The 19,506-nt window shown below is 39.6% G+C and overlaps 1 protein-coding gene across 7 annotated transcripts in view; it reads left to right on the top strand.

Annotated features, from left to right (window-relative positions):
• The first annotated feature begins 1,546 nt into the window (after window positions 1–1,546).
• Window positions 1,547–19,506, top strand: part of SGCE (sarcoglycan epsilon) — a 31,454-nt gene continuing 13,494 nt past the window's right edge. Inside the window, exons 1-4 of one of the 7 annotated variants that reach the window (XM_059818438.1) lie at window positions 1,547–1,667; window positions 10,294–10,398; window positions 14,251–14,373; window positions 16,900–17,057. In XM_059818438.1, coding sequence (XP_059674421.1) covers window positions 1,547–1,667; window positions 10,294–10,398; window positions 14,251–14,373; window positions 16,900–17,057 — 507 coding nt within the window. Of the gene's footprint in view, window positions 1,668–10,293; window positions 10,399–10,487; window positions 10,512–14,150; window positions 14,374–16,824; window positions 17,058–19,506 lie in introns of those variants that run through there. The other 6 variants (XM_059818439.1, XM_059818442.1, XM_059818444.1 and 3 more) reach the window with 6 other exon arrangements.

The following is a 19,506-nucleotide window of genomic DNA, read 5'->3' as shown; positions in this document are numbered from 1 at the left end:
CAGAAGGAGAAAATAAAAGTAGAAACAGATCTATTTATTGAGCTGGGGCTTTAGTAGTTGAAGGCAAAAAAAATCTTCAACTGCATTCTATGCAATTCCAAGCAAGTATTTCACAGAAACCCTCCATCCAAGTCTTGTCCCTATTTAAATGTACTTCTATACTAGCCTATACAGAAAAGCATATACAAAGCATTTGTCAAAAAAATCTACCCTCCCATGCGTAACTGCCCTAAGATGTTGCAAGTTTAAATAATGAGTTAATCAAACCTACTAATACATAAAAGCAGGCATGGCTCTAGATGTGGTTCTATATGTAGTTCTAGTACAGGGACTACTCTTACATATACACCATATAGAAAGCTGAAGGAGTGTAGCTCCCTAAAAGAAACTGCTGTATTTACATAGCACTGTGTCTTAAGTGGTTATGTATGACATATACATACACCTACCCACAAAATACATCACCATTGCCAAGAACTGTATTTGGCAATATTCTTCCTTCCTACAGAGGAGGATTTGCTTCCACAGCAGAGCAAATACTGTCATAGTTTTTGGGCTATGCCACAAACATTAAATGGCAGCCAAAACCCAGTAATTAGTCCAAAAAGCATAATGCAGCCAGTGTGAAATGAAACAGCACGGAATGATCAGACCTGACTCAGGAAGTTGGGTCCAACCTTTCATGGAGGCCACAAAGCTGCAAGGCAGCAATGCAAGAGGAGTGACAAGTCTCCACACACACCAGAGCCTGGAGCATGGACCCCTAACCATCCCCTCCAAGCACCCTACTCACAACTCTGCTAGTTGCAGGTGCAGCTGCTGAATGTTGAAAAAAAAAAAAAAAAGGACAAACCACTTTGGATTTACATGTAGACTGGGGATATAGAGTTAAAAAGGGGTAATATGTTCAGAAAACTGATGACACAAGGGCTTCAGCCATGACATCCTCCAAGAGCACACCACACCTGTGTGCACCAGGCAAGCTTGCGAGTTGTCCTGTCCTGTTCTGTCCTACAACTTGTGTCCTGGCTTCAAGGGCGGGGGGAGCGGGGCTGCAAGAGGCAAGCAGCAAGGTACCTCAACCACTGCCTTCCCTTCCCCACCCGGCGCATCAACAGCCCCCGCTTCACTCCGACTTCGTTCCCGCCACATTTGCACAGCTGGCCTGAGGCGACAGCGGCCAGGCCCCGGCTGCACCGGCCTCTCCGCTCAGATAGCGCCGAACACCGGCAGGGCAGGGCAAAGCAGCCACCCGAACCTGCCAGGAGCCCACGAGCCGGCCTGCCTGCGCCTCCAAGGGAAACGGGTCGTGCGAACTCCACTCCCGCAAAACTCTCCACTCGGCAGCTTAACTCCCCCGCGCACACCCGGCTCCCCCCAACATGGCCGCCGCAGCCGGGGTGCGGCGGGTGGCTCCTCCCGGCATGCTTCGCGGGGCAGCCGCGCTGCCTGGAGACCGCCGGCGGGGCGGGGCGAGGCGGGGACGATGCTGCAGCCGCCGCGGGGCGAGGCGGCGTTGGCAGCACGGCACAGCACGGCGCGGAGGATGCGGCGGCGGTGGTGGCGGCAGCAGCAGCAGGCGGCGGAGGAGCGGGGACCGATGCGGTACTGCGCGGCGGGGCCCTGGCCGCACAGAGGGGGCGCCCTCACCACCCTCCTGCTGACAGGTCGGTCACGGCAGCGTTTCACCGCGGCAAACGGGCACGAGCTTCGCGGGCAGCCGCCGGCCTGCGCCGCCGTGCCCCCCTCTCCTCTGGGCTTCGTGTCCCCTCCGGGCGGCGCCGCTCCCTCCCCGCTTTGCCCTCCGGCTGCGGCTCGCTGTGGTCCCTTTTCCCCCCACTCAGTGCCCCCCGTCCGTGCGGGATCCGAGCTTCCACGGCATCCCCAACCCGCGGGTCCAGCGGCTTCCCGGGGCGGCGGAGGACACCCCCAAGGCGGCGCTGGGATGGCGGCCTGCCCGCCCCTCGCCTCTCCCCCTGCGGAGGGAAGCGCCGCAGCCCGCCCCTCCCAGCGCGGCGCTGCGGGGGGAGTGCCCCGAGTCCGGCGGGGCCCCGAGCGGAGGGAGCCCGGCTGTGGCGGGGGCGGCCGGGCCGGGGAGGGGGATGAGGCCTCGCGGTGTGGGAGCGGGCTCGCCGGCAGGGCGCGGGAGCGAGGCCTGGCTGAGAGCCGCTGGATGGCGGGGGCGGCTCCGCTGCCGGGGGCGGCCGGACCGGGTGGCAGCGCCCGCTGCTCTCTCCCTCGACCTCACAGGGCTGGTGCCTGTCCCCGGGGGCTGGGCTACTTTGAGTACAGGGGTATCTTTCATGTTCCGCCCCCCAGTTATTTTCCAGTTTGACCACTGAATCCAACTGTGTCAGAATTACGACTGCAGAAAAATCTTAATCGTGCTCCCTAATGCATGTAAATAATAGCTGTTATGTAGTAGGCAGGTTTCACACCCACAAGGTTTTTCATAGTGAAACACTTCCAACGGGTGACACTAAATAAGCAGCCCAGCCACAGGAGTGCCTTTGTGAGACCGTTGCTACCCCAAGGGCAAGTTAACAGCAAGAAATCTGTTTCCTTAGGTTATTTTGTGGTCTGAAAGGTTGGTGATGACCTGAAAGCTAACAATCTGCTCAATATCTTCTCAAATATTATCTAGGTACACTTCTAATACTTCTTTAAGTATATGGCCATACTTGTCATAGGATACTGACAGCAGAAGTGACATGAGCATTGGATATATTAAAGATGCAGCACTTAGCACCTAAGCGTTAATTGTTCAACGTGAGGATAAAACTTTGCATTTGTTAGGTGCAAGATACTGCTTTCTCCTTATGTGGAAATTTTTCCTGCCTCTTCTGCCTCTCTCTCCCAAGACCAGTTGTGGGATAGCAACCAAGAGAGAACTAGGACAGTCTTAGGATAAGCTTTCAGTATCAACTAAGATACTAAGTTTAAAAAAGTTCAACTGAAATGAGCTTCTAGAAGTTGAGCTGTAAGCTTAATCTGCAAGTCCCTTCCAGGCTGCATGGTAAGGGAAGAGGTCTTAAGGTTTTTTTTTTTAGTGTTACATTTTCCACTTCAAATTCAGACCTTTTTAAGCATGGTTCAATTGGATTTCATTAGTTAAAACAACAAAATACACGTTTTGAGACTGATGTAAAAAAGGAAGCATGAACTTAAGTTCAGCTGAGTTCTTTTAAAAGATATCTATATTAAATTTATTATTCATCAAGGTGGAGTTTCATAATATGTTCCTGGTCTGAATTCGGGTACAATACAAGACAGCTTGTAGAAGTTGAATGATGCAAACTGTCCCAGGAGCTCCCCTGAGCTCCCCCCCCCCCATCCACCTTAAGCAAAAAAAACCCAAAACCCAAACCACCTCAAAACAAAACCCATTGTTTTCATGGTAGCATCTTCCTGCTTTCCCAGAGCTTGACATCTCAGCTATGACCATGTGAAAGAATTTCCAACCTCGTCTGCTGGCTCTGAGATGAGCCATAGCTCTGAATGAAAATCCTTTCTTTTGAATCCTGTTCTTAAGTAATGCTTCAATACTGTAGAGTCTACTTAACCAGGCAAAAGACATCTCACAGACAAAATGGAACATGAGAAGTAGCACAAGACCTGAAAACAGATTTCTTTGAGTTCTCCTCAGCTAATAGAGATTATTTTTTCCCATTTCTATTGTAGCACATGATCTACAGAAGAAACTTAACTTACGCTTTTTGCACTTCTTAAAGATGTATGAAACATATATGTAAAGGCTTTTTGGAGGAGGCTGGCTGCTGTCAGAAGTCCGGGCTGTTCCCCTCCGCCTCCTCACTACCCTCCCCGTGGTGAAACGTTAACTCAAAATCCAGGGATTTCAAGCGATTTAAGAGTTTAAAGGGTGTAAGAGTGATTTCAGAAACCCAGCATTTGCTCCTAGGGGGCTAATATAGTATGCAAATTGAAGGTACTGACTCTCAAACGTTAGCTGATGAGCATTTTCCCCACTGCTAGAAAAAATGGGACATTGTTGTGAGAAGCGACACTTAGGGTTAAGTATTTCTAATACAAACTAGGTAGTTGTTCTTTGACTCTAGCTTCACAGTAACAGACATGGTAGAAGTTTACTAGATTAAACTAATAGAGATGTCTGCCATATTAGTTTGGTAGAACAATGAATTGCCCCCATATTCTGCTTCTACAGAGAGAGTGGCCATCAAAACGTTGTTTGAATGACTGTGGCCATTTTATGGTTGTTGCCCAATATTTCTACGCTTAAAGAATTAGTTCTCAGTGGCCATGTTATCCCTGGAACCCCTGTTTTACCACAGGAACAGGGAGTCATAGAGCAGTGGAGTCATATTCCCCCTTCCCTGTAAAGGGGTCAAAATGGGGAAGGAGCTGATTAGTTTTCACTTTGGAAGCTGGGATTACGCAGTCACATATAGAGCTGCATTGCTGCCAGAAAACATTCTCCTGCCCTTCCACAGCTAGGCATTTTTCACTGTATCCCTTGTGGGTGCTGAATAACTTGTACAGTGATACTGTGAATTGGGTCATCTGGTTGAAAACTAGTCCACCCACAAACAAAAATTGTTCACTGAAATCAATTTACTGACCAGGACTGGTACGGGATCATTTACACTAGCGTGTGCTAGGTGGCCAAGAATGTGCTGGGATTTCCCCCTTTCAGCATGGCTGTAAACATAAGCTAGTTTAAAACAACTGTGAAATCACGGGCTAGGACGGGTATTCAGGAGACTGAGCTAGATCCCTGCACTCGTCCCGCTGTTCACAGCAGAAGTCAGAAGTACCATTGGCAACACCCAGCTTCTCAGCCGCACCCTGCAGAGGAAGGCAGAACATTTTGCAGATGATCTAGCATTTTCAAACTAATACCATAGCATACCTGCCTTTTTTTTTCTTTTGTGGCTGCAACCATAAGGGCAAAGAAACAGGTTTTCTTCATACAGGGCTCTGAATCTCTGCCTGTGAAGATGTTGCCTGTCAAGTCTTTGTACTAATCTGACCCAGATCAATAAACAAAATCTGTTGTCAATGAGTACTTGCTGGAATAAGTAATTATGGGAGGGAAAAGCTAGCCATACCGTTAGTAAGCTTTTCATTACAGAAGCACATTATTTATAGGTGGTATAGCTTACATGGAGACATCTTAGAGGTCCTAAAGCCGGATAATAAGAAGTCAGCTTTATAGTAGGAATTAATCTTCTAGATGTAACTTTTAGTGTGTAAAGAGAGGCTTATTTTTGCTCCTTAGTGTTTCTAGATTTGGTTAGAAGTTCATTGAAGTACTTCAGAAGGTACAGTCACCAAAGTAAAACCCTGTATGAAGAAAGATTGTTTCAGATCAAACTAATTAGAAAGAATTTCAAACCTAGACAAGAATATTTATTTTGGTACAGCTTTTGGGCTCTTCTTGAATAGATATTGATAAATTAGCAGGCACCATCACTGTAGAGTGCCTTCTTTTGGCAGAGCTCTAGAGGAAAGGAGGGAGTTGCTGCTTTTGATTACTTACATAGGAATTTGAAAGAAACGGAAGAGCCAAGAAACCAGAGAACACATATTAGTTTCCCTCTTAATCAGTTGAACTGCTTTTCAAGCAAGTAGTAGTAAGAAGTAGTAGAACCAAGAAGTGCTCTAACCTGAGAGGAGTTTTTACATGACTGTCTTGCTGAAGTGTTCTCAATGCAAAACGAGCTGCTACAGATTGAGAGCTGAAGGTATGGATTTCAGTATTCACTGGTAAGTATTGCTGTGTTGGAATTAGCATGAGCATGTTACATAGGTCAAAAGTTCTGTTAACAGCATAGTTACAGTGCTCATTATGTAATACCAAAAAAATTTGTTTATGTAAACATGGACTGTGTCTAAATGTTGTTATAATTGCAACACAAACCACAAAAATGCCTTCTAAATGTAGATTATTTTTAGTGGCAGCCCAAGCCATGAAGATGAGAAGTTAGAAAGAACAATCTAGTGATCAGACTGAAATTTCAGCATCTTGAAATCCATGGCTTTTCTGAATTCCTTTAGTCTTTTAAATCAATTGCCACCTCAGAAACTTGGAATGTAATTGCAGGGATACTCTCATAATTTGTATCAAGAGATAACAGAAATGAAGGGGGCATCCTGGAATAGGAGGTTTACAGGGTGACCTGGCCATGCCCCTTGGTTACACTGTGGGCTTGGGGCTGGACCGCAGGAACTAGCAGTGTTTTCTTCACCTTCATGGAAAAGCTAATCTAATTCGGTTCTCTTTCCAGGCCTGCAGTAGGAGGGAGAATGGTGGTGGGTAAATGTTACTATGAATAAAGCATGAGGTTTTTGTTCTCCCAGTACTTAACTTGCAGAATTCCCAAGAATGCAAATGCTGAAGTTTCCCAGTGAGACTGACAAAAATTCCTTATTCAGTTACTTTTCTGAAATGATCTTGGAGAAATATTCAGATGTTACAGTAATCAATGGGTAGCGCAGAAACAGGTAGAAAACCATTACCTGATGAACAAAGATGAATACAGAGCTTAGAAACATTTCTGGGTTTGATTGGAACTTTTACAGAGTTACAATGAATGGAGTGCAGAGGGATCCAAGCAATCCACAACAGAGAACTAACACAAATTAATTCTTATTTCTTATGTAGTAGCTGTTGTTGAAGAGGATCTTATCTGTTAAAAAATATCCAATCTTGATGTGGATTTCCAATGAGAGAATCCACTTTAATTCATAGTAAATTTCTGCACTGATGGTTGCTTATGTACTGCATATTAGGTAAGAGGACGTGTTTAGGTCAGGTCCAAGGTGGAGGTGTGGGAGAGAGGGGAAATGCCAGGTTTTGAGAGCTGGAGATGTAGTAGTGGGAGAGATGGGCTTGAGATCCTACTTCAAAGAAGCAATAAGAAGGATAGATAAAAGGTGCAAGATGGTGTGTGGATGTTAAGAGTGCAATAAAGGAATGGGGAAGGTGAAGTTGGGCCATGATACTTAGGTCCTTTTTTGATTGTGAGGTGGGCAGAAATTGTTGTGTGTATCTTCTGTTAAACATTCCACTGTTAAATATTTAAATACTTAAAACCATTACATAAAACGTAGGCAAATATAATTAAAGGGAAAATAGTATAAACAATATAAATATAATTTGTATTTATAAAATATACAAATACGATTAAAGAAAAATATTAAAGAAAAATAAAAAAGATTAATTTAAGGAAAATAAAATCAAAAGATTAATTAAAGTAAAATATAATTCAAGAAAAGAAAAAAGAAAACATTGTAGATGTATTTCACCTGGGCATGTTCAAGTTGCTCCTGCTGTTAGAAGCACTGGTGGGTGCTCCAGCAACTGTGGCAACGTGTAACAAACCGAAGAGCCTGACACAACTAATGTTTTTTTCAGCATGAATACAAAGCTGATCAAATTAATTCTAAATCTCTCTCTTTGATAAAATGCATAGTTTGAATCCCTGCATTCTGTAGTATAAGGCCTCTTTTGTCATCCTTTAATAATATTCACAGATCTTCCCTGAGTTTTTTTCATGTTGTCACTATGCTTCCTGAAGGCTCTATGTAAGTACTAGACACAGCATTTGAACACTGATCATATCTGTGTCAAGTACAAAAAAAAAAAAAAATCTCCCTGCTTCTCCTTCATGTTGCTGTTTACATATCAGCCATTCTAACCAGTCTTCTGCTGAAAGCTTCTGTTCAACCAGTTATTACTTGATGTATGTCCCTAGTTTTTTATCAAAGTTCAGCATCCCTGAAGTGTGTGCTCTGTAGTGTGCGTATGGCATGCCGCCTTTGTTCCTGGGTATGCATTTACATTTTATTCCATTGACGTGCACATCACTGATCACATTTTTACCAAACAATGCGGACTGTTCTGTGTTAGTAGCATGTCATCTCCATTATTTGACAATCTTCTAGCCCTTGTTTTTACCTGCAAATTTTATCAGTATATAGTATATATCCAAGTAATTTTATTTTTTTATATGTATGTGTATATAGATATTTGTATATATAAAAGTCAAATTGCATAAGGCCAATGTTGGAACCTTGTGAGACCCACTAGAAATCTTGTATAACAAGTTAACTCTCCAGTAGCCCTATTCTCTTGCTTGAGACTGCCATTCTTGTGGTGAGAGCTGTTGAATGGGCAGTGTGCTCCTGAATTGTTTCATGTCAAACCTGTCATTTGAAATCAAATAGATGCTGATATTTATTTATATTAAAACATTGCACTGTAAACTCTAGGATCTGAGAAGAAGCACACTGGTTGCTTTTCCAGTTCCCCTGTGAAATGCAGTGTAGGGTGGACAGGTAACCTCTTTAATCCTCACAGCTGAACCTAGCACAACTTGTGAACCCAATTCAAAGACACTTACTGATCGTTTATATTTAAAAATACATCTTGGAACCTGTCTTTTTTTTTTTTTTTGTTCCATTTAAATATGCTAGAATGTTTTTGTATCTAGTTTCTCAAAGTGCTAGGTGATACGCTGTATATCTAAGGGTAACACGTCATTATTGCTATCTTTATCAGAAAAAACTTGTGGGCTTAGCAAAAGTGTCTGAAAAGATGCATTAAGTCCTTGTTGACTGTGATAAATATAATACTCTTCTCCATTTAAGAATTCAGTATCAAATTGTATTAATTGTTTTGCTTGGTGCTGGTTTGTTGCTGACAAGCGTCTGATTGCCCAGCTAATCCTGTTTAAATATTGGAACAACTTTATTTCACCTTTTTGGAATTTCTTGAGTGTTCCAATAATTACGGAAAATTTACATTAAAGGTCATATGCAGTACTGAGTTGGATAATCCCTAGGATGGTATTATATTAAGACTTGCAATGTATGCAGATCAATTCAGCAGGGAGAAAGTTGTCCGTCTTGCAAGGCAGATGTAAAACAGTGAATGTGAATAATACCTTTTTGTTAGATCTGATCCTTTGTGTGTATTGAAAATCCAAAGAAACGTAACAGAAACTCATAATTTAGAAACATTGTGTTGGTATGGTAATTTGAACGCGTAATTTTTTTATTACACTTCATCCTCAATTCAGTTTTAGCTGTTTTGTGTAAATTATCATTAATAAATGGCTCACTCATACGCATAGATTGAGTATTTGTGTATCTTGGCTACTGCTTAAGCCAGATTTGTTGGGTCTCCTAAATTCTGTTCGGAGAATGCGATATCAGTAATATAATAGCTGACCAGTGTAACTATGTCAGCAGAAGTTTCCACAGATGTTTACGCTTCTAGTGTAAATGATATTTGCATACTTTGAGTGTTTGCCAATAAGCGTTCATTTCTTCCTGCAAACTGGTGTATCCGTACGCAAGTACTGCTGCTTGATGATGTTTCCGATATTGCTATTTTTACAAGGAAGTTAAACAATGGTATCGGATTAGCATCCTAACTGGGGTTTGACTCCGAGTTCTCGCTCCCAGGAGGAATTCAAAAGAAAGACTGTTTATTATGGCCACTTTCCTAGCATCTGACTGCAATTTCTTTCCTTTGCACTTTCAGTTGGCATGTAACTATACAAACAGCTGATATATCTATTATTCATCACAGAAGAAAAGGAACAAAAGAAAAAGAAGTAGGAAGTGAGGAGGGAGCTTTCTTGGGCAGTTCTGCTACTGGTGAAATGGAGTCTTTCTGTCAGTTCCACAGCTGCTTTCTGTCTCCTGTAATCATTTGCTCCTCACCAAACCTTCTTGCACCTTCAGCTGTACTGATCCAGCTGTTTTCAGGCTGTGTTCTAGCTGCATGGGATGAAGACAACCATTTTTAACTGGTTCTGTTTTTCAAAATTGATTATTGGTTATGCCTGCAAGGTAATCAGCCCCATGTGTCTTTATATAAGCAAAGCTGTGCTCTTGGTTATACTGCTTTCCCTACTTTGGCCAAAATATACTGTACCAGTGAAAATAACTTTAGATATGTCTTTGCCTGTATGTGAGGTTTCGCCAGTGCAAATATATTTATCAGAGAATGCTCTTCATCATCTTTATTATCAGTATAATTATGTCAGCAGAAGTGTCTGCAGAGGTTTAAGCATTTAGTGTAAACTAAGCTTATTTGGAAAAATGAGTGTCAAAAAGGCGACTGTCAGATTATTATGTGTTTATATATTCAAATCAAACACCACCATTTTTTTGACCTAAGGTTCCTAAACTCTGACTAAAACCAAAATCTGATTTAGAAGGTATCTGATCCCATCTGATACTTGGTTTGTGGCAGTCTGTTGATCTGACTAATTTTTTTTGCATTTGTTTTATTCTGAAAAGCTTTTTTGTTAAGCTCTGCTGATGGCAATAATGGAACAGTTAACTGGACAACTAAGCAAGCCCACAGTTATATTATCAGCAGAATAAAGGCTGTTGAGAAGAATGGTGAGTTTAGGTTGTAAATTTAAATCCCATGTTGGTTCAGTCAAATCTTCTTTTAATATTACTCTTGCTTTTTCAGTCATGTCCTTGTTTTAGGAATAAGGTGCTATTTCAAGGTAAGTAATTTGGAAATTTTTACGTTTCTTCCATCTTTTAAACATTCACAGACCTGCGTGTCTTTGTGAGTCTTCCCCAACTTTTCCTGTTCCTATAGCTTTGCTTGAAATAATGGCTGTGTGTATACCTAATATTGCACATTTTCTTATCACGGCTGGTTGCTTGGAGATACCTCTGCAGTTTGCTTAATACAATAACTTGTCTGTAACAATTTTAAAAAAATCTTTTCATATACATATGTAAAAAGACTATTTTACTGTCATTTATGCAAGTACACATAGAATATTTTAGCTAGTGTACACTAGCTGAGAAAGGGCTTTGCGCTGATTGACCATCCAGGCAGGCAATCTGGACTGGCCCCCAAATCAAGTTATTTCTGGGACTGTGCTTCATCTGCTAAAAATCAATGGGGAGAGAACCCATTGAAATTCCCAGAAAAAAATTTCCAGGTGGACTTTTTTCTGAAGATCATCAACGTACAGGCTTCAACCAACATGGTAAATCTTCTGAAATTTCTGGGGGTCATCTGTATCTGATAACAGGCTCTGGGCTGGAGGCTGATATAATCGTAGCTGAATTACTGCCTGTGCCCATGTTCAAGACCTACAAGAAGAAAAACTGGGATGGATTCTGTACATGTTTTGGAAAGAGTGATGCATGTTTCCCAATCTTCAGTTCAGAATTAATCTACTTCTTTCCCAGTCTGCAGAACTTCTAACCTTTCTGCACAGTTATATCTTGGGATCTACAGAAAGTCCTCCAAGGGATCTGGAAACAAGAAAGAAGAAAACAGTGCTGGCAAGGTAGCTGATACTGTCTTTTTTTCTAGTGGGGATCTGTTGGCATCCTATGTAGTGAAGATTTTTCATTTCCCGTGGTTAGTTTTACAGAAACCTTTCACAGTCCCTGAGATTTTTATCTACCATGGGGAATTTGCCCAAGCAATTAACATCTGGCAGTCTGCTGTGTTAGATTAGTATCTAGAAGTTGGTAAGTGTATTCAGTTTCATCCCTAGATCACCTAAGATGATTACGCATTCATCTCCAGTCTCAGGCAGTCTTACAAAAATAATTGTGGGTTTTAAAAGCTTCTGAAGAAAATAGCATTTCACTTGTTTCATTATAGAAAAGCAGTGATTGCTGTAGTGGGATGAAGACTCATCATTTTCCTTCTGATTTTGAAGAAACTTCCTGGGGGAAAAAGAAGAGAGCTTCTCTGACAAGGGAGACAAGAGCTTTCGAATTCTTTATCTCCATACTTGTGTCATTACAGTGTGTTTGTCATTATAAGATAAAATAGGTTTGTGGGTTTTTTCCTTCTGAGAGGCATTTTTAGACTTCTACCAAGATCAGTGGTTTATATCTGCATGAAATCCTTATTGGTATGCTTGCTTCAGCAAGAGAGTATGTCTCATTACTAGGAATGGGCAGGCATTTAGTGGTGGCAATAGATTTCCTCTAACAGACAAAAGAAATGTTATATTTTTTTTTTCAGTAACTGCTGATTCTATTATCCATCTTACTTTCTAAAACTATTGCTTATGGAGAAAATACACTTTACTTTTTCACTGTTCTTCCTGTTTGAAATGGATTTTTGTTGTAGAGTCAAAGCATCAGAAATGGAAAAATGGATTTTTTCTAGATATTTGATGCATTTTCAGCCAGCCACCATATTTTTTCAGCTTTTCTGCTCTATTAATGTTATAAATTACTTTTTCAGCTTTTCTTGAAAATATTTTGAAGGAAATTAATTAGTTCCCTTGCTCTATTTACAGCTCATTCACAGAAGTGAGTGCAAAAGTTTTTTGGGTCATCAATTTACTAATTTTAATTATACAAATCAAATAGCTATGTTACTGTACTTAGATCAAGTCTGCATAATTAAAATTACAGTAACTGGTTTGCTAACCACACAAAATTGTAAGAAACTATATAAATTTCAGGATTCATTTTAATTTTGTCTTTAAGGTAAAATTATTAGAAAGATATTCTGTTCATTACTGTGTTAAAAGCAGTTTTCAAAAGTGGGAAAAAGCAACTGCTGTGGAATTTGATCAATAGTACATCCAGAGCTTAAGACTATTAATTCTCCAATATCAGGCTCAAAGAGTGGGATGTATGTAACAGAATGTAGAGGTCTACATTACAGATGTCTGCATCTCCTCTCAGCTGCCTCCACAGTCAGTGGAGATCTAGTCAGTGTAGTCAGGAATCTAGGACATGATTCATCTCATTTTACAGGAGAAATCAAATTAATCAACCCCTAGAAGCATCTGTTTCTTTTCTACTGACTATAAAAGGAGCCTGACTAACTCAGTGGTGGATGTTGTTTCTGTAGGCATCTAAAATTAGGTAGATAGATTCCACACGGAGTACGTGGTGCGAGGGATGGAATGTCTGTGATTAATGCCTAATTAGCAGTGCCTTTTTAAGTGGATCTCAAGTGAGAAGGTTGGTACACTGATAAGGCTGGAGAAATTATACCAGGATTAGAAAATTACATGAGCTTGATCCACATTTCAAACATATCTTGCTTATTGATCCAACTGTTGAAATTAGCCCTTTTATCTTCTAGGGAGGTACAAGCATGTTCCTAGGAGTTTGTTCCAATGACTCTGAAGTCTCTTTCAGAGTCGCTCTTCCTTGTGACGGTACCCCCATGCTGTATTGCTTATAGTTCGGAGATGTGACTTCTCATGAAGTTTTCTTTCAGTTTAGCAAGCAAGGCAGGTAGCTGTGTGTCTCTGTATCGGTGACTTATCTTTATTTACCACTTGTGTAATCCTCATCTCATTGACAAAAATTACCAGCAATGGTTGATTCTTTCAGGGCATTGACTTAAATTTTAATAGGAATATGGAAGAGTAATATGACCTACAGTGTGTCCTGTTAAGACACCATGAGAAACACCTAATAGATCAGTATTCTCCATTTATGCTTCAATTTTTAAGCTTGTCGATAAAGTGGTTTCTTGTCCATTTAATGTATCATAATTATGTTTGTATTCTTTTTAGTTCTGAGTCCTGTAAAATATGGCTTCATTTTTTTGTTTGGAATCAGTGGCACTTGAATGGCTTATAATTGCCATGTCCTTCTGTTTTATCGTTCAATACAAGCACAACATCTTCAATAATGAGCTCTCTAACCAGATTTTTAGGTGTACAATATCTGAACTTGATGGTCTAAGAAAGTCTAGCTTTTAAGAACTCATAGAAATCCTCCGCTGAAGTTCATTGCTTTATTCTTTTCTGCATGAGAACTGAAAAATCTGCTATTTCCAGTCAGTGAGGAATCAGTACCATTGATTGGTAAGGTTCCTCTGTATTTCTCATGTTCCTTATTTTTATGTAAAATATCAAGAAAACACAATTGTATCATTCATTTAATGTATTTTTATTCATGTAATATTACAAATAAACCAACTATAATATTACAATAGCCTCCCTCAGTTTTTTTATTGCAATAAAAATAAAGAGCTAGTGCAACTTCTGAAATCCTGACATAGACAGTTTTGTTTATTGCACTGTTGGAAGGGATCCTGTTGGGCAAAGAGAGGGTTTGCTCTGTGTTTGCTGTTAAATCTATGCAACCTTTTAAAAACTTATTAACAGGTTTCTAATATTCGTTGCTTTCTTTCTCCCAGATTGCCCACACTGCTGTTGAAATGCATGCTGTATTATCTAGAGCATGTCTCATTTTTGCTTTTTTCTGTCTCTTATATTTCCTTCTGCTTTTCAGTGTACACGATTCTGTCTAAGGTGCACTCTGATCGGAATGTATACCCTTCTGCTGGAGTTCTTTTTGTTCATGTTTTGGAGAGAGAGTACTTTAAGGGGGAATTTCCTCCTTACCCAAAGCCTGGTATGGGATGCTAAGATCTTCCATATTATATAAAAATGTAGGGGAAAATAAAGTTTTAAAAAAAATCAAATCCATTTAGCATACCTTACAGTTCAGCTTATAACATACAGAAATATCTTCAAATGAAATAAAATATGTGGTTCTACAAGTTTAAAATGTTTTGGTTTGTGATCATCATTTGTGAAAAGATACATGTAATTGTGTATTGTGAAAAATGTACTTAATAATTTGGGAAGGTGTAATAACACATTATATATCTGAGATTAGGAAGTATAACTTTTCTACACTTTTGCATTAAATTTAAAATAATGGAAGTTTAATAATTATGTCTGTTAAAAATACCATTTATCTGATCACTGTTTCAAATGTGCTATGTATCAGGCTATATGAAGGAGCATCTTGAAAGCATATAGTAAACTTGAGACAAAATAGAAGATTAAATCAAATATGAGACTATGTAATGATCTTCTCTTTCATTTAAAACAAATGCTCCTTTGGATTCAGCCTTCTTCCTGTATTTAGGAACAGTTTAATATTAGTAAGCAGTTTGTTTTTAGAGAAAGAGCTGTGATTGCCTAAGTATGGTGTTTTGACATACACCTAAGGCAAACCTAAAGCATTGATCGTTGGCAGGTTAGAATATGTATAAGCAATCTAGGGGGGAAGGAGAAAGAGAGAACATTCTGCCCTGCATGCTTATCAACAATGAAAAGGAATAATAAATATATCCTATTTATATAAATATAACTATCCTATTTTCCTATAAAAATAAGAAAAATCTGTAATAAATGTACAGTGCACACATAATCAAAACCTGTTTCATTAATAAGCTTTCAAATTGATTTGAGAATATTATTTTCAAGACTCACTTTAAAGAAAAAATTAGCTTCTGTTAGCATTGGTTAAATTTTGTCATGAATAAACCCAAATGTTTTAAAAATGTCCTCTCCTTGAAAAATGGATGTTTCTCCTGACATGTGTACCTGAGTCTTCATTTCATGTAACAATGACTGGCAGAGTGAAGTTTGCTTCTGTCCCCATTTTCTCTCAGTTTTGGCACATAGATGGAAGGAACCTGGAAATTTTACTAAAGATGGATTGTCTTTCGAATCTTTGCAGCCCCAGCCTGTCTTGACATTCATGTAATTCAAAGGCAGTATGAATCTGATTTCAGATACTGCTGAAATTGTTGTACACATTAGATGATTGTGATCATATCAGAAATTCAGTGTAAGGCCAGCTGTTAGCATGGTCCTTTTATTTTTGTCTGCTGTGCTGGATCATTAGGATAGCCTACCTTGATGAAGGGCAAACCAGAATGTATCACAGGTGGCTTTCAGATTTTTTCCCCAAATCATTTGTGATGCTGGGAATTCTATTACGAATGCAATAGATGAGATTACTGGGACGTCCTGAGAGAATTGTGAGGATAGTTGTGTTACACTCTGGTGCTGGTTTAGTGTGGTTTTGGTCTCTTATCCACAGCCAGATGTGTAAATGTGTACCTGAAAACTGTTACCCGTTGGCAACGGGTCTCAGTCTCTTTGTTCCTCTCTGGAGATGACAGACATTCTTTCTTCACTGGGCTCAGTTTCTGCCTTCTGTGCCAGCCTGCCTGTTATCTTCTCCTGTCACTTGTCCTACAATTGCTGCTGTTGCCATTTCAAAGCTGAGTTGGAGGAGCGCAGTGCAGAGGTGTCTGCAGGCTCAGAGCAGATTTGCCCGAGTTCTGTGCCTCAGCTGTAAGGTGCTCACACCTCAATGGTGAGGATCTGGTAGTGTTTACAAAAGCTAAAATGAACGCAAGTCAAATTTGGCCATTTGTAAGAGTATCAATAAGGCCCATGAAAACTGTTGTACTGGTTTAAATTTAGAGGCTTTTAGAGATTGCATCTGGACCATTGTATTTAGTAGCCATCAGTGGATCCATTTTGCAGGAATGACTGGTCCTTTTTTGAATTAATTTGTTCTCTAAAGAAAAACTGCCAGTCTGTTGGTGCTGAAGACCTGTATGTATATCCTGATGCTAAGAGAAGCTTTCAGACTATGATGATTACACAGCTACTCTTTACAGTAAGTCTATCCAGGTACATTGGGTCTCCAGAGCCATTATTAAAAACATAAATGAAAGAAGGTTTTTTTGGGGAATTAAAGGACTGAAGCCTTTGTGCTTTTGTCAGTAAGGAGGTTAGATGCTTCAATTCTAGGTGGAACTGAGCTCTAAAAATCAGACCTACTGGTTAATGAGTGCAAGCACACAGAGTTAGCCAGGACTCTAAGAAGTACAAGCACATTCATCTCTGCAGTTGGTTACACTTTTCAGATACTAATTTCTTAATACTTACAAGTGCTGAGTAGGAGTTCACATATTTCTGGTATGGTGAAGGTTAGCAATTTTTTTTTTTCTTTCTGGAAATGTTTAGAAGAGATAACTGGAAGATAGAGTAAGATTTTCTAATGGAAACATCAAAATCAAAGTGCATAGTATTTTCTTGTAAATACTCTAATACAATTTTTCTTATCTAGGTGAAATAAATAATGATCCTATAACATTTAATACCAACTTAATGGGTTACCCTGACAGACCTGGATGGCTACGCTATATACAAAGGACACCATACAGTGATGGAGTGCTGTATGGCTCACCAACTGTAGAAAATGTGGGCAAACCAACCATCATAGAGGTATTTTCTTTTAAAGGTTCAAAAAGATTTATTTTGTTTTAGAGTATAAGATTCAGAATTGTCAACAAGCATTGCCTCTTTTTTTTTTTTTTTTGAAAAGTTAATTACAATTAAAGATTATAAGGTAGGGATAAGGACTTGTGACATTAACATTTTCTCTTCGGGAACGTTGTAGCCTCTTGAGAGAAAGCCAAGTTGTATGACATTTCATATTTTACTTTTAAGGTATAACTAGTAAATAGCAATAACCATTTAAGCTTAATATTTGTAGATGAAATACCTTTAGATTCTTGCCCTTCATCTTTCTAAGAGGCATTTCATTTCAGTAAATTCAGAATATATTAAAGCTGTATTCAAAATATAGGGGGGAAAAAACTTTGTAAACAACTGTACTTGGAGAATATCTGACTTCTCAGTTTTGTAACATTCTACTATAAATATGGGCCAGACTTTTCCCCACTGAAAAATACAGTGTTCAGTCAATAAGCAGGTTTTGGGTTTTTTTTAAATTAAATTATTTTTCATCAAATATTATCTGGTTCATTATTCATGTTTATTGATAGATTTAATTATCACTTTACATTTATTTAATTCTAGCCTTACAAATGTAACAATGACAAACCCCACTACTTTATTTTTGAGAAATAGCTATCCAAATGTTTAAAATTGAAAGGGAAAAAGGACGATATTTTCTGCCATGCATATCGTAGACAGCAGACTGAGTCAGTCGCTGTGTGGTCCACGATGTAAAGGAAAATCTGCTTATTAACTTGCTGCAGCCATTTTGCTGCTTCAGCAGTGTATTTGTCTTAAACCCTTGATGAGTTTCTTTTGTTGTAAATTGCATTTGATATAGTTGTTCTTCCTCAAGAATGACATCTCTGAATGTTAAGTTATACTGTAGATAATTTCACCCATGCTTAATTCTATATACATCATTCAGTCTTGATTTCAGCAGGACTAATAATATTAATCAACTGCAGAAGTACTTGCAGACTCCGCTTAGCTTTCAGTAGAGGAAACTTGTTTAAGCTTGCCCTTTTGTTTTAATTGGCACGTGCTTTTAGATTCTAGGATCTATATCAAGACCTCCTTTATAAGCATGACCCCAAGCCTATATTTGAACTAAATCGTGCCTAGCATACAATTTAATTCATTGCAGTCCCCTCTCAGATGTGGCTTTTAAATTCTGTAGTACGTGAGGCGGGCAGATTGCATTTGATCCACTTCCTAGTGCCGTCTAAGAGGAATGATTGCATATTCCTGGCCTGAACATAATTTTCATCATGTCCTATTCCTGAGGTGATGTCATGGGTAGGTCAATTAATTGGAGGAGACCTCATGATTAGAAGAGCCTAACATTATGCATAGCACCGCAATAGAGCGGGTAACATTCTTGAGCTCAAGCTCTTTTGAAAGCTGTGCAAAGATGATTTGTGTTGGAATGCTTATTCAGTACAGAGGCAATCTCCTCCCCTGTCACTATTACTCAGTACAGGTGCATGGTCCACACTGGCAACTCTCACTGCTGGAGTGCAGACTCAAAGTGGGTACTGTCATGTTCCTGTATAGATCTTGTACAACCAGAGACTTAGGTTTTCTAAGTATTAATGTTGAAACAAACCTTTGAAAAATTAACAGAATAAAGGATTTGAAAAATCTCAGGAATTTACTTTCTGTTAATTTTATAATGAACTTGTTACATTACATAAGATGCAATTGTGTCAGGTAAGATTTTCCCTCTACACTTAAATGAACCTGCAGAAGATATTCCAGAGCATTTTTCCTTTACATTTAAATCCCTTAGAAGAAGTGCAACATCTATTACTTTTGTTTCTTTATTAATTAATGTCACAATGCTTTGTAGCTCTGTTTGCTGAGAAGCAGCATAGTTCTGTCACTATTGCCACTACTATCCCTCTCCTTTGTCCCTGGAATGAATGAACTAAAGTCAAAATTAGGAAGAAGGTTAGTTTTTTTTTCAATTTGTTTAATGAAAGATTTATCACTTTTCAGGAAAAAAAAAAGTAGAGAAATTAACACATAATTATACTGATATCCAGCCTCATTCAGTATTTCTTACGAACAAGCACTTAATCATAGTACAACTTCAGAGTACAGTCACCACTGAGGAGTAACCACTTGGGAGCAGTTCAGGCATGCTGTACATTTAAACTATAAGATTGGTATCCTTAATAATTTGATCATGAATCATAAATTGTTTAGGTTGGAAAAGACCTTTAAGATGATCGAGTCCAACCATTAACCTAGGACTGCAAAGTCCACTACTAACCTATGTCCCTAAGCACCACATCCACAAGTCTTTTAAATACCTCCAGGGATGGTGACTCAACCAATTCCCTGGGCAGCCTGTTCCAGGGCTTGAGAACCCTGGTATAAGCTTCCATAAGAGTCATGAATGTTGCATCTACCTACTAGTTTTCAGTTC

This window comes from Gavia stellata, chromosome 6 (genome assembly GCF_030936135.1).
Source record: "Gavia stellata isolate bGavSte3 chromosome 6, bGavSte3.hap2, whole genome shotgun sequence".
In the NCBI taxonomy this organism is placed as follows: domain Eukaryota; kingdom Metazoa; phylum Chordata; class Aves; order Gaviiformes; family Gaviidae; genus Gavia; species Gavia stellata.
The sequence above is the reverse complement of the archived record's forward strand: the minus strand, read 5'-3'. Positions and strand labels throughout refer to the sequence as shown.